Consider the following 15279-nt stretch of genomic DNA (forward strand, 5'->3'; position numbering starts at 1 on the left):
ATGAAGTGGTTCGGGCATCTGGTCAGGATGCCACCCGAACGCCTCCCTAGCATACTTGCCAACCCTCCCGATTTTCCCGGGAGACTCCCGAATTTCAGTGCCCCTTCCGAAAAGCTCCCGGGGCAACCATTCCCCCGAATTTCTCCCGATTTCCACCCGGACAACAATATTGGGGGTGTGCCTTAAAGGCACCGCCTTTAGCGCCCTCTACAACCTGTCGTCACGTCCGCTTTTCCTCCATACAAACAGCGTGCCGGCCCAGTCACAAAATATATGCGACTTTTGCACACACTTAAGTGAATGCAACGCATACTTGATCAACAGCCATACAGATCACACTGAGGGTAGCCGTATAAACAACTTTAACACTGTTACAAATATGCGCCACACTGTGAACCCACAACAAACAAGAATGACAAACCCATTTCGGGAGAACATCCGCACCGTAACACAACATAAACACAACAGAACAAATACCCAGAACCCTTTGCAGCACTAACTCTTCCGGGACGCTGTGTGTGTTTGTGTGTGGGGGGGGTGTTCGGTGGTAGCGGCGGGTGTATTTTGTAGCGTCCCGGAACAGTTAGTGCTGCAAAGGGTTCTGGGTATTTGTTCTGTTGTGTTTATGTTGTGTTACGGTGCGGATGCTCTCCCGAAATGTGTTTCATTCTTGTTTGGTGTGGGTTCACAGTGTGGCGTATATTTCTAACAGTGTTAAAGTTGTTTATACGGGCACCCTCAGTTTAACCTGTATCGCTGTTGAGCCGATACTACATAAAAATAGCGTAAAATAACGCAGTAATGCATCATGCAGTAACGGTAACTGAGTTACTGTATATAAAAAAATAACGCTTTAGATTACTAGTTACCGCCGAAACTAACGGCGTTACAGTAACGCGTTACTTAGTAACGCGTTAGTCCCAACACTGTTAATAAGTACTTAATAATGACTAGTTAAGAGCCAATATGTTACTAATTTGCATGTTAATAAGCAACTAATTAATGGTGAATATATTCCCCATACGAAAGTGTTACCATGTTTTTATACTGGTGCACAAAATGAACCGTGCATGAACATCACCTTGTTCAAACAACAAAACCAACACAGTGCATAAACTCACAACAAATTACACACCTGCAAATCAGTCAGCTGTTGCCGTATCCGTAATACGCCGATAAGGAGAAGTTCGTATTTACACGATAAGTCGGGTGTGTTTTGACCTCCGCCGAACCCCTGAGCCTGACTCACCGAACCCCTAGGTTTCGATCGAACCCAGGTTAAGAACCACTGCACTAGAGTATAAGTTGCATTTTTTGGGGAAATGTATTTGATAAAAGCCAACACCAAGAATAGACATTTGAAAGGCAATTTAAAATAAATAAAGAATAGTGAACAACAGGCTGAATAAGTGTACGTTATATGAGGCATAAATAACCACCTGAGAATGTGCCTGGTATGTTAACGTAACATATTATGGTAAGAGTCATTCAAATAACTATAACATATAGAACATGCTATACGTTTACCAAACAATCTGTCACTCCTAATCGCTAAATCCCATGAAATCTTATACGTCTAGTCTCTTACGTGAATGAGCTAAATAATATAATTTGATATTTTACGGTAATGTGTTAATAATTTCAAACATAAGTCGCTCCTGAGTATAAGTAGCACCCCCCCGACCAAACTATGAAAAAAAACTGCGACTTATAGTCCGAAAAATACGGTATGTCTCCCGGCTGGCCTGGGAACGCCTCGGGATCCTCCCGGGAAGAGCTGGACGAAGTGGCTGGGGAGAGGAAAGTCTGGGCTTCCCTGCTTAGGCTGCTGCCCCCGCGAACCGACCTCGGACAAGCGGAAGAAGATGGATGGATGGATGGTTAATGATTATTTGCGAACATTAAATATCTTGTCTTTGCAGTCTATTCAATTGGTGGAAAAGGATTTGCAAATCATTGTATTCTGTTTTTATTTATGATTTACACAACGTGCCAACCTCACTGTTTTTTTTTAGTTTTGTACATTCCTGTCATTGTTTGTGAATTGACTGCCTTCCTCTTAAATCGCAGAACAAATTGGCAATGGTGAGATTTGCTCCTCCCTCCTGCAAAGATGCCATAAAACAGGCTGCGTGCTCTCCCAACACCTCCTGGCTGCATGGAGACGTCTGCACAACACGCCAGTATGTATTTTTTTTTAAAAAATCTTCCTTTCATGCATGGGTGACGTCAGCACCCACCTGTGATGCTCCCACCATGGAGAACCTCACCAACGCGTCTGTGGAGGACGCGCGCCCCGACGACGAGCCCCGGGACGAGCGCTTGGCCCGGGTGGAGGTCGCGCTCCTCGCCATCATCTTCATCACGGCCGGCATCCTCAACTTCGGGCTCCTGCTGGCGCTGTGGCGGCGGAGGAAGCAGCTCTCCCGGATGCGCGTCTTCGTCTTCCACCTGTGCGTGGCCGACCTGGTGGTGGCGTTTTTCCAAGTTTGCCCGCAGCTGATGTGGGACATCACGGACCGCTTCGTGGGGCCGGACGTGCTGTGTCGCGCCGTGAAGTACCTGCAGGTGGTCGGCATGTTCGCGTCCACGTACATGATCGTGGTGATGACGGTGGATCGCTACCAGGCGATATGTCACCCCATGGTGACCTTCCAGAGGCACAGGGCGCGCTGGAACGCCCCCGTGTGCGTGGCGTGGTGCGTCTCCCTGCTGGGCGGCATCCCGCAGGTGTTCATCTTCTCCCGCATGGAGGTGGCCCCCGGCGTGTACGACTGCTGGGCCGTCTTCATCCCGCCGTGGGGCTTGAGAGCCTACGTGACGTGGACCTCCCTGGTCATCTTCGCGCTGCCGGTTCTGGCCGTGGTCGTGTGCCAAGTGCGCATTTGCCGCGCCGTGTATTCCAGCCTGCACTCCAAGGCGCACCACGGCGGCGGGGAGCAGCCGGCCGGGAGAGCCTGCAGCGGGGCGGGGGTGTCCAAGGCCAGGGCGAAGACGGTGAAGATGACCCTGGTCATCGTGCTCACTTACATCATCTGCTGGACGCCTTTCTTCACCGTGCAGCTGTGGTCGGTGTGGGACCAAGACGCGCCCACGCAAAGTAAGACTTCTTGCATTTTAACTAGGGATGTCCGATAATGGCTTTTTGCCGATATTGTCCAACTCTTTAATTACCGATACCGATATCAACCGATACCAACATATACAGTCGTGGGATTAACACATTATTATGCCTAATTTGGACAACCAGGTATGGTGAAGATAAGGTCCTTTTTAAAAAAATAAATAAATAAAATATAATAAGATATCCATCCATCCATCCATCCATTTCCTACCGCTTATTCCCTTCGGGGTCGCGGTATCTCAGCTACAATCGGGCGGAAGATAAATAAATTAAAAACATTTTCTTGAATAAAAAAGAAAGTAAAACAATATAAAAACAGTTACATATAAACTAGTAATTAATGAAAATGAGTCAAATTAACTGTTAAAGGTTAGTACTATTAGTGGACCAGCAGCACGCACAATCATGTGTGCTTACGGACTGTATCCCTTGCAGACTGTATTGATATATATTGATATATAATGTAGGAACCAGAATATTAATAACAGAAAGAAACAACCCTTTTGTGTGAATGAGTGTAAATGGGGGAGGGAGGTTTTTGGGGTTTGTGCTCTAATTGTAAGTGTATCTTGTGTTTTTATGTTGATTTAATAAAAAACAAACAAAAAAAAACGATACGATACTAAAAAAAACAATACCGATAATTTACGATATTACATTTTAAAGCATTTATCGGCCGACATCTCTAATTTTAACCCATCGGTCTCCCCTCAAATTGCATACCATAAAGGATCTCAGTCATAAAAATGTAAAAAAAAATGACAGGCCAAAAGTTTGGATACACCTTCTCAATTCAATGCATTTTCTTTATTTTCATGACTTTTTACTAGGGGTGTGGGAAAAAATTGATTTGAATTCAAATCGCGATTCTCACGTTGTGCGATTCAGAATCGATTCTCATTTTTTTAAAAATGTGTCCAACTCTTAATTACCGATACCGATATCAACCGATACCGACATATACAGTCGTGGGATTAACACATTATTATGCCTAATTTGGACAACCAGGTATGGTGAAGATAAGGTCCTTTTAAAAAAAAATATATATATATATATAATAAGATATCCATCCATCCATCCATCCATTTTCTACCGCTTATTCCCTTCGGGGTCGCGGTATCTCAGCTACAATCGGGCGGAAGATAAATAAATTAAAAACATTTTCTTGAATAAAAAAGAAAGTAAAACAATATAAAAACAGTTACATAGAAACTAGTAATTAATGAAAATGAGTCAAATTAACTGTTAAAGGTTAGTACTATTAGTGGACCAGCAGCACGCACAATCATGTGTGCTTACGGACTGTATCCCTTGCAGACTGTATTGATATATATTGATATATAATGTAGGAACCAGAATATTAATAACAGAAAGAAACAACCCTTTTGTGTGAATGAGTGTGAATGGGGGAGGGAGGTTTTTTGGGTTGGTGCACTAATTGTAAGTGTATCTTGTGTTTTTATGTTGATTTAATAAAAAACAAACAAAAAAAAAACGATACGATACTAAAAAAAACAATACCGATAATTTACGATATTACATTTTAAAGCATTTATCGGCCGACATCTCTAATTTTAACCCATCGGTCTCCCCTCAAATTGCATACCATAAAGGATCTCAGTCATAAAAATGTAAAAAAAAATGACAGGCCAAAAGTTTGGATACACCTTCTCAATTCAATGCATTTTCTTTATTTTCATGACTTTTTACTAGGGGTGTGGGAAAAAATCGATTCGAATTCAAATCGCGATTCTCACGTTGTGCGATTCAGAATCGATTCTCATTTTTTTAAAAATGTGTCCAACTCTTAATTACCGATTCCGATATCAACCGATACTGATATATACAGTCGTGGGATTAACACATTATTATGCCTAATTTGGACAACCAGGTATGGTGAAGATAAGGTCCTTTAAAAAAAATATATATATATATATAATAACATATCCATCCATCCATCCATCCATCCATTTTCTACCGCTTATTCCCTTCGGGGTCGCGGTATCTCAGCTACAATCGGGCGGAAGATAAATAAATTAAAAACATTTTCTTGAATAAAAAAGAAAGTAAAACAATATAAAAACAGTTACATAGAAACTAGTAATGAATGAAAATGAGTAAAATTAACTGTTAAAGGTTAGTACTATTAGTGGACCAGCAGCACGCACAATCATGTGTGCTTACGGACTGTATCCCTTGCAGACTGTATTGATATATATTGATATATAATGTAGGAACCAGAATATTAATAACAGAAAGAAACAACCCTTTTGTGTGAATGAGTGTAAATGGGGGAGGGAGGTTTTTTGGGTTTGTGCACTAATTGTAAGTGTATCTTGTGTTTTTATGTTGATTTAATAAAAAACAAACAAAAAAAAAACGATACGATACTAAAAAAAACAATACCGATAATTTACGATATTACATTTTAAAGCATTTATCGGCCGACATCTCTAATTTTAACCCATCGGTCTCCCCTCAAATTGCATACCATAAAGGATCTCAGTCATAAAAATGTAAAAAAAAATGACAGGCCAAAAGTTTGGATACACCTTCTCAATTCAATGCATTTTCTTTATTTTTATGACTTTTTACTAGGGGTGTGGGAAAAAATCGATTCGAATTCAAATCGCGATTCTCACGTTGTGCGATTCAGAATCGATTCTCATTTTTAAAAAAATGTGTCCAACTCTTAATTACCGATTCCGATATCAACCGATACTGATATATACTGTCGTGGAATTAACACATTATTATGCCTAATTTGGACAACCAGGTATGGTGAAGATAAGGTCCTTTAAAAAAATATATATATATATATATATATATATAATAAGATATCCATCCATCCATCCATCCATTTTCTACCGCTTATTCCCTTCGGGGTCGCGGTATCTCAGCTACAATCGGGCGGAAGATAAATAAATTAAAAACATTTTCTTGAATAAAAAAGAAAGTAAAACAATATAAAAACAGTTACATAGAAACTAGGAATTAATGAAAATGAGTACAATTAACTGTTAAAGGTTAGTACTATTAGTGGACCAGCAGCACGCACAATCATGTGTGCTTACGGACTGTATCCCTTGCAGACTGTATTGATATATATTGATATATAATGTAGGAACCAGAATATTAATAACAGAAAGAAACAACCCTTTTGTGTGAATGAGTGTAAATGGGGGAGGGAGGTTTTTTGGGTTGGTGCACTAATTGTAAGTGTATCTTGTGTTTTTATGTTGATTTAATAAAAAACAAACCAAAAAAAATGATACGATACTAAAAAAAACAATACCGATAATTTACGATATTACATTTTAAAGCATTTATCGGCCGACATCTCTAATTTTAACCCATCGGTCTCCCCTCAAATTGCATACCATAAAGGATCTCAGTCATAAAAATGTAAAAAAAAAATTACAGGCCAAAAGTTTGGATACACCTTCTCAATTCAATGCATTTTCTTTATTTTCATGACTTTTTACTAGAGGTGTGGGAAAAAATTGATTCGAATTCATATCGCGATTCTCACGTTGTGCGATTCAGAATCGATTCTCATTTTAAAAAAAATGTGTCCAACTCTTAATTACCGATTCCGATATCAACCGATACCGACATATACAGTCGTGGGATTAACACATTATTATGCCTAATTTGGACAACCAGGTATGGTGAAGATAAGGTCCTTTTTAAAAAAAAAATATATATATATATATAATAAGATATCCATCCATCCATCCATCCATTTTCTACCGCTTATTCCCTTCGGGGTCGCAGTATCTCAGCTACAATCGGGCGGAAGATAAATAAATTAAAAACATTTTCTTGAATAAAAAAGAAAGTAAAACAATATAAAAACAGTTACATAGAAACTAGTAATTAATGAAAATGAGTAAAATAAACTGTTAAAGGTTAGTACTATTAGTGGACCAGCAGCACGCACAATCATGTGTGCTTACGGACTGTATCCCTTGCAGACTGTATTGATATATATTGATATATAATGTAGGAACCAGAATATTAATAACAGAAAGAAACAACCCTTTTGTGTGAATGAGTGTAAATGGGGGAGGGAGGTTTTTTGGGTTGGTGCACTAATTGTAAGTGTATCTTGTGTTTTTATGTTGATTTAACAAAAAACAAACCAAAAAAAAACGATACGATACTAAAAAAAACAATACCGATAATTTACGATATTACATTTTAAAGCATTTATCGGCCGACATCTCTAATTTTAACCCATCGGTCTCCCCTCAAATTGCATACCATAAAGGATCTCAGTCATAAAAATGTAAAAAAAAAATGACAGGCCAAAAGTTTGGATACACCTTCTCAATTCAATGCATTTTCTTTATTTTCATGACTTTTTACTAGGGGTGTGGGAAAAAATTGATTCGAATTCAAATCGCGATTCTCACGTTGTGCGATTCAGAATCGATTCTCATTTTTTTAAAAATGTGTCCAACTCTTAATTACCGATACCGATATCAACCGATACCGACATATACAGTCGTGGGATTAACACATTATTATGCCTAATTTGGACAACCAGGTATGGTGAAGATAAGTTCCTTTTTTTAAAAAAAAAAATATATATATATAATAAGATATCCATCCATCCATCCATCCATTTTCTACCGCTTATTCCCTTCGGGGTCGCGGTATCTCAGCTACAATCGGGCGGAAGATAAATAAATTAAAAACATTTTCTTGAATAAAAAAGAAAGTAACACAATATAAAAACAGTTACATAGAAACTAGGAATTAATGAAAATGAGTAAAATTAACTGTTAAAGGTTAGTACTATTAGTGGACCAGCAGCACGCACAATCATGTGTGCTTACGGACTGTATCCCTTGCAGACTGTATTGATATATATTGATATATAATGTAGGAACCAGAATATTGATAACAGAAAGAAACAACCCTTTTGTGTGAATGAGTGTAAATGGGGGAGGGAGGTTTTTTGGGTTTGTGCACTAATTGTAAGTGTATCTTGTGTTTTTATGTTGATTTAATAAAAAACAAACCCAAAAAAACGATACGATACTAAAAAAAACAATACCGATAATTTCCGATATTACATTTTAAAGCATTTATCGGCCGACATCTCTAATTTTAACCCATCGGTCTCCCCTCAAATTGCATACCATAAAAATGTAAAAAAAAATGACAGGCCAAAAGTTTGGATACACCTTCTCAATTCAATGCATTTTCTTTATTTTCATGACTTTTTACTAGGGGTGTGGGAAAAAATTGATTCGAATTCAAATCGCGATTCTCACGTTGTGCGATTCAGAATTGATTCTCATTTTTTAAAAAATGTGTCCAACTCTTAATTACCGATACCGATATCAACCGATACCGACATATACAGTCGTGGAATTAACACATTATTATGCCTAATTTGGACAACCAGGTATGGTGAAGATAAGGTCCTTTTTTAAAAAAAAAAAAAATATATATATAATAAGATATCCATCCATCCATCCATCCATTTTCTACCGCTTATTCCCTTCGGGGTCGCGGTATCTCAGCTACAATCGGGCGGAAGATAAATAAATTAAAAACATTTTCTTGAATAAAAAAGAAAGTAAAACAATATAAAAACAGTTACATAGAAACTAGTAATGAATGAAAATGAGTCAAATTAACTGTTAAAGGTTAGTACTATTAGTGGACCAGCAGCACGCACAATCATGTGTGCTTACGGACTGTATCCCTTGCAGACTGTATTGATATATATTGATATATAATGTAGGAACCAGAATATTAATAACAGAAAGAAACAACCCTTTTGTGTGAATGAGTGTAAATGGGGGAGGGAGGTTTTTTGGGTTGGTGCACTAATTGTAAGTGTATCTTGTGTTTTTATGTTGATTTAATAAAAAACAAACCAAAAAAAACGATACGATACTAAAAAAAACAATACCGATAATTTACGATATTACATTTTAAAGCATTTATCGGCCGACATCTCTAATTTTAACCCATCGGTCTCCCCTCAAATTGCATACCATAAAGGATCTCAGTCATAAAAATGTAAAAAAAAATTACAGGCCAAAAGTTTGGATACACCTTCTCATTTCAATGCATTTTCTTTATTTTCATGACTTTTTACTAGGGGTGTGGGAAAAAATTGATTCGAATTCAAATCGCGATTCTCACGTTGTGCGATTCAGAATCGATTCTCATTTTAAAAAAAATGTGTCCAACTCTTAATTACCGATTCCGATATCAACCGATACTGATATATACAGTCGTGGAATTAACACATTATTATGCCTAATTTGGACAACCAGGTATGGTGAAGATAAGGTCCTTTTTAAAAAAAATATATATATAATAAGATAAATAAATTAAAATCATTTTCTTGAATAAAAAAGAAAGTAAAACAATATAAAAACAGTTACATATAAACTAGTAATTAATGAAAATGAGTAAAATGAACTGTTAAAGCTTAGTACTATTAGTGGACCAGCAGCACGCACAATCATGTGTTCTTACGGACTGTATCCCTTGCAGACTGTATTGATATACCGTATATTACCAAATAGTAGCCCGGGCGTTTATTTCACAAAATCGATTTTGGATACAGGCATTTAAAAGAAGCAGGCGGTTATTTGCACGAGGCTTTTATTTATTTTTGCACCAGCCTGCACCAGGCCATTATTTGGTTACAATGGTTACTGTCCAGTATTTTTTTTTTCGTACAAAAAACTTCAAATGTAAAAGCTATTGTAAACATACAAACAAAAAAACAAGAGATCAACATGAGGTAGGCTATCAAAAGACAAGAGATCAACAAGGCCTCAACATGGCAGTAGTGCAACAATTGTCAAATAGAATACCAATACTAAAAATAAATAAACTTTTTAAATAAAGCAGCCTACCGAGAAAAATACAATTATGGTACCAAATACTGAAGTATAAAACCCACCATCAAAACAGAACAATAATACGTAAAGGCTACAGTACTCCAAGTTTTAAATAAAGCAGCATACAGGAAAAATAAAATTATGGTACCAAGTACTCTATTAAACCATTAAAACAATAATACTGCAGCAAACGCAACCCCAGTAGCATTTTAATCTAAATTATGCAAATAACAGCCCTGGGCGGCTATTTGGACATAGGCACTTATTAGGAAGAGGCAGTTAATTCACAAAATGGGGTCAGACCCCGGGCGGCTATTAGGACATGGGCAGTTATTTGCCCAAGGGCGTTTATTTGGTAATATACGGTATGTTGATGTATAATGTAGGAACCAGAATATTAATAACAGAAAGAAACAACCCTTTTGTGTGAATGAGTGTGAATGGGGGAGGGAGGTTTTTTGGGTTGGTGCACTAATTGTAAGTGTATCTTGTGTTTTTTACGTTGATTTAATTTTTAAAAAAAACAAAACAAAAAAACGATACGATACTAAAAAAAACGATACCGATAATTTCCGATATTACATTTTAAAGCAGTTTTCGGCCGACATCTCTAATTTTAACCTATCGGTCTCCCCTCAAATTGCATACCTTAAAGGATCTCAGTCATAAAAATGTAAAAAAAAATGACAGGCCAAAAGTTTGGATACACCTTCTCAATTCAATGCATTTTCTTTATTTTCATGACTATTTACTAGGGGTGTGGGAAAAAATCAATTCGAATTCGAATCGCGATTCTCACATTGTGGGATTCAGAATCGATGTAGTTTAACGTCATACCCAGGACAGTGTAAATCAGTGGTCCTCAAACTACGGCCCGCGTACCGGATACGGCCCGCCAGCGTCCAAAATCCGATCAATCAATTTTTGTTATTATTTTTTTAAAATCTGCCCTTTCTAATCCATTTTCTACCGCTTGTTACTCTCAGGGTCTCCTAGCCGCTCAGGCAAACCATATAGTCTAAAAATGCATTTTCCCATCGACCGGCCCAATTTTTTTAACCCAATGTGGCCCTCGAGTCAAAAAGTTTGGGGACCCCTGATGTAAATAGTCAGGAAAATAAAGAAAACACATTGAATGAGAAGGTATCAAAATATTTTAGTACGACTTTGGTAAGCTATGAAGCCGCACTGCTTGATGGATTGTCAGCGTATTAAACATACGAGTATTATTATGATGTGTGTATAAGGTAAGACATATTATCTGGCGTTTTGTTTCGCAATAATATGCAAAAGCAACTTTTCTTACCTTCTGGTACCTGCTGATCTGTATTTGGGATCTGCATAAATCCTGAAAAATTGCGCGCATCTGCCTTTGTAGTCCATGCCGACACCGTAGTCGATAAGCTTCTTCTTTTTCTCTATCTTCTTGTTATGGTACATTCATCCTCCGCTGTTGCCATTTCTAATATAAAGTAGTGTAAAGTTCTTACTTATATCTGTCAGTAAAGTCGCCATGAAAGCGCTAAAACATACCGGTGTAGTGAGTTTACATTATTCACCCAAGGAACTTTAGTTGTTAAAAAGTTCCGGTCAGACGTTTTTTTACGGGACACATTTCCGGTGGATGCTCCGTTATTGATTGAAGTAAAGTCTGAATGTCATTAAAACAGTTAGCTCCATCTTTTGACGCTTCTTCCACTCCCGTCCTTGCACGCTACACCGCTACAACAAAGATGACGGGGAGAAGACGCTGCCGAAGGTGAGTAAATAAGACCGCCCACAAAACGGCGCGCCCTGAAGCGACTGTCAGAAAGCGGCTTGAAGATGATCTGTAAAACATCATCTATGCAACATTTTCACCAAAGAACCACCATTACATGTTATGTAGACTACAAGGGAGTGTTTTACATTTAGAAAAAATAATGATAATATGACTCATTTAATGCGCCCTATAATCCGGAGCGTCTTATATATGGAAAAAGATCGAAAATACACCATCAACAGTGCGGCGTATAATCCGGTGCGCCCTATGGTCCGGAAAATATGTTATTCTCTTTTAACTTTAAAAAATATAATTTTACATTTGCATTCTAAGTAGAGATGGCTTTTTTGCCGATATCCGATATTCCGATATTGTCCAACTCTTAATTACCGATTCCGATATCAACCGATACCGATATATACAGTCGTGGAATTAACACATTATTATGCCTAATTTTGTTGTGATGCCCCGCTGGATGCATTAAACAATGTAACAAGGTTTTCCAAAATAAATCAACTCAGGTTATGGAAAAAAAATGCCAACATGGCACTGCCATATTTATTATTAAAGTCACAAAGTGCATTCTTTTTTTTAACATGCCTCGAAACAGCAGCTTGGAATTTGGGACATGCGGTTGGGGGCGGAGGGGGGAGGGGGGGGGGGTTGAGGTGGGGAGTAGGGGGTAGCGGGGGGTGTATATTTTAGCGTCCCGGAAGAGTTAGTGCTGCAAGGGGTTCTGGGTATTTGTTCTGTTGTGTTACGGTGCGGATGTTCTCCCCAAATGTGTTTGTCATTCTTGTTTTGGTGTGGGTTCACAGTGTGGCGCATATTTGTAACAGTGTTAAAGTTGTTTATACGGCCACCCTCAGTGTGACCTGTATGGCTGTTGAGCAAGTATGCTTTGCATTCACTTGTGTGTGTGAAAAGCCGTAGGTGTTATGTGATTGGGCCGTCACACAAAGGCAGTGCCTTAAAGGTTAATTGGCGCTCTGTACTTCTCCCTACGTCCGTGTACACAGCGGCGTTTTAAAAAGTCATAAATTTTACTTTTTGAAACCGATACCGATAATTTCCGATATTACATTTTAAAGCATTTATCGGCATCTCTAATTCTAAATTATGAGACAAATTAATGTTTCTTTTTTTACAGATAACAGTCACCATACAGACTATAATATAATTCCACTTTAAGCCACGCTGCTCAACTTTGCTCATAAATAAGTGTCACTATTTTGTCTCACCCTGTCGTCGCGTCATGTGCTTCCAGCCGCCACCTTCACCATCCTGATGCTGCTGGCCAGTCTCAACAGCTGCGCCAACCCTTGCATCTACCTGATGTTCAGTGGCAAGTTCCGCAGGAGGTTTGTGGAGGCGGTGTCCAGAAGCCAGTCTCATCTGCGGGACTCCATGCACGAGGAAGCCACCACGGTCGGCTCCCTGTTCATCAACCTCAGGAACTTGCCGGACTCCAAACATTTACCCGCCCTCAGGCCGCTTTACGGCGTCAGGAAAGGCCAGGAAACTTCTTAACCTGTGTAATCGTCCGTGCAGCAGGGGTGTCCAAACCTTGAGTTTGTAATGAGTTACAGTTACAAGTGTTATTAAATACTTCCTAGTATCAACTTTTAGCTAAATTTCTTGTTTCATTCTGCTTGGACACCCCTGCTTATGGCCTTTTTTCTTGACTTCAACTCAAAAATTCTTGATGTCCTGTTCAGGAGTGTCAAAAACTGGTTGTCATGTGACAGTCATGTGACCAACCCAGGAAATGCCTTCAGCGTGTAAGGTAAGTTAGTTCATTTGCAAACATTTCCCTTATCGGACATTTAAACACATTTAACAATTCTAATACCTTAGTAAGGTGTTATCAGAAATCAGAAATACTTTATTAATCCCCGAGAGGGAATTAAAATTTTCAGCACAATCCCATTCAAGATCAGACAAACATTACAGGGAGACAGAACAGGATCGCTGACGGGTCTGCCAACTTCCGGCGCCCCTTACAAAAAAGGTGAGATACAGGTAAACAATGGGGGGGATGAGAAAAAAAAATCGGTCTAAGCCTGGGCCCCTGGAGAGGGGGTCCAGACTGAGGCCAAGGGAAAAAACAACTCATAGCCATAATAAAATTAAATATGACATCTGTACTTTTCGTACAATATTTCTTGAATTTAATTATTGCTATCTAGTTTTTCGTCTTAAAATTGCGAGCCTGACGGGACAAAACAGCAAAAATAGTAAAAAAAAAAATCACTCAATAAATGTCACTGTTTCAATTATATTTTGCTCATTTATAGTATTTCGTTCAATCTAAAGTACATTTGTGGCACTAACTAAGCAAAAATAAAAAAAACCCTGCCAATTTGAGTTCTTTGAATGGATATGCCTTCCCCAAAATGTGTCGGATAAACTAGCTCATTTACAAAACTTGCCATTACAGGCCTTTTTAACAAATCTAATACCTTCATAGGGTGTTCGCTATTACATTTGAACTGTTTTTACGATAATTTTTTTATGAATTAATTGCAATATTTCTTGAATTGAATTAATGGCTTTCCAGTTATTAGTCTTAAAATTGCTAGCTTGACGTGACATATTTGTCGCAACAGCAAAAATAGTAAAAAGCCGCTCAATAAATGTCACTGTTTCAATTATATTTTGTTCATATATATTATTTTGTTTAATCTAAAGTACATTCATGGCGCTAACTAAGCAAAAAGAAAAAAATGGATATGCCTTCCCCAAAATAATGTTGGATAAGCTAGTTCATTTACAAAACTTGCCTTTTTAACCCCGTTTAACAAATCTAATACCTTCATAAGGTGTTCACTATTACATTTGAGCTGTTCTTACTAGAATTTTTTAATAAATTAATCGCAATATTTCTTGAATTTAATTAATAGCGTTCCAGTTATTAGCCTTAAAATTGCTAGCTTGATGTGATATATTTGTCGCAATGTCAAAAATAGTAACAAGCCACTCAATAAATGTCACTGGTTTAATTATTTTGAGCTCATATATGCTATTTTGTTTAATTTAAAGTAAATTATTGGTGCTAACTATGTACAAAAAAAACCCTACATTTTTATAATCGTTTTTAATTGATATGCCTTCCCAAAATAGTGTCAGGTAAGCTATTTTATTTTTAAAACGTGCCATTTCACGACTTTTTAACCCCGTTTAACAATTCTAATACCTTTTTACGTGACATTTGAACTGTTATTAGCCTTAAAATTGCGAGCTTGATGTGACATATTTGTCAAAACAGCAAAAATAGTAAAAAGCCACTCAATAAATGTCACTGTTTCAATCATAATTTGTTCATATATATTATTTTGTTTAATCTAAAGTACATTCGTGGCACTAACTAAGCAAAAAAAAAAAAAGGGTATGCCTTACCCAAAATAATGTGTCGGATAAGCTAGTTCATTTACAAAACTTGCCTTTTTAACCCCGTTTAACAAATCTAATACCTTCATAAGGTGTTCGCTATTACATTTGAACTGTTCTTACGA

At 37.8% G+C, this 15279-nt stretch overlaps 1 protein-coding gene across 1 annotated transcript; it reads left to right on the forward strand.

Annotated features, from left to right (window-relative positions):
* avpr2b.1 (arginine vasopressin receptor 2b, tandem duplicate, 1) lies at positions 1-13294 on the forward strand. Its single transcript, XM_062041894.1, has 3 exons — positions 1-21; positions 2263-3100; positions 13032-13294. Exons 1-3 carry the CDS (start codon positions 1-3, stop codon positions 13292-13294), a joined length of 1122 nt encoding a protein of 373 aa, XP_061897878.1.
* Positions 13295-15279: the final 1985 nt, after the last annotated feature.

The sequence above is a fragment of the Entelurus aequoreus genome, linkage group LG01, assembly GCF_033978785.1.
Source record: "Entelurus aequoreus isolate RoL-2023_Sb linkage group LG01, RoL_Eaeq_v1.1, whole genome shotgun sequence".
NCBI classification, from domain to species: Eukaryota; Metazoa; Chordata; class Actinopteri; order Syngnathiformes; family Syngnathidae; genus Entelurus; species Entelurus aequoreus.

Bases quoted from the DNA above. Each gene is read 5' to 3' on its own strand.
- avpr2b.1 (XM_062041894.1), top strand. From the start codon at position 1: ATGAAGTGGTTCGGGCATCTG. The intron at 22-2,262 runs GTCAGGATGCCA...CCCACCATGGAG, and splicing joins TGAAGTGGTTCGGGCATCTG to AACCTCACCAACGCGTCTGT. The intron at 3,101-13,031 runs GTAAGACTTCTT...ATGTGCTTCCAG, and splicing joins CCAAGACGCGCCCACGCAAA to CCGCCACCTTCACCATCCTG.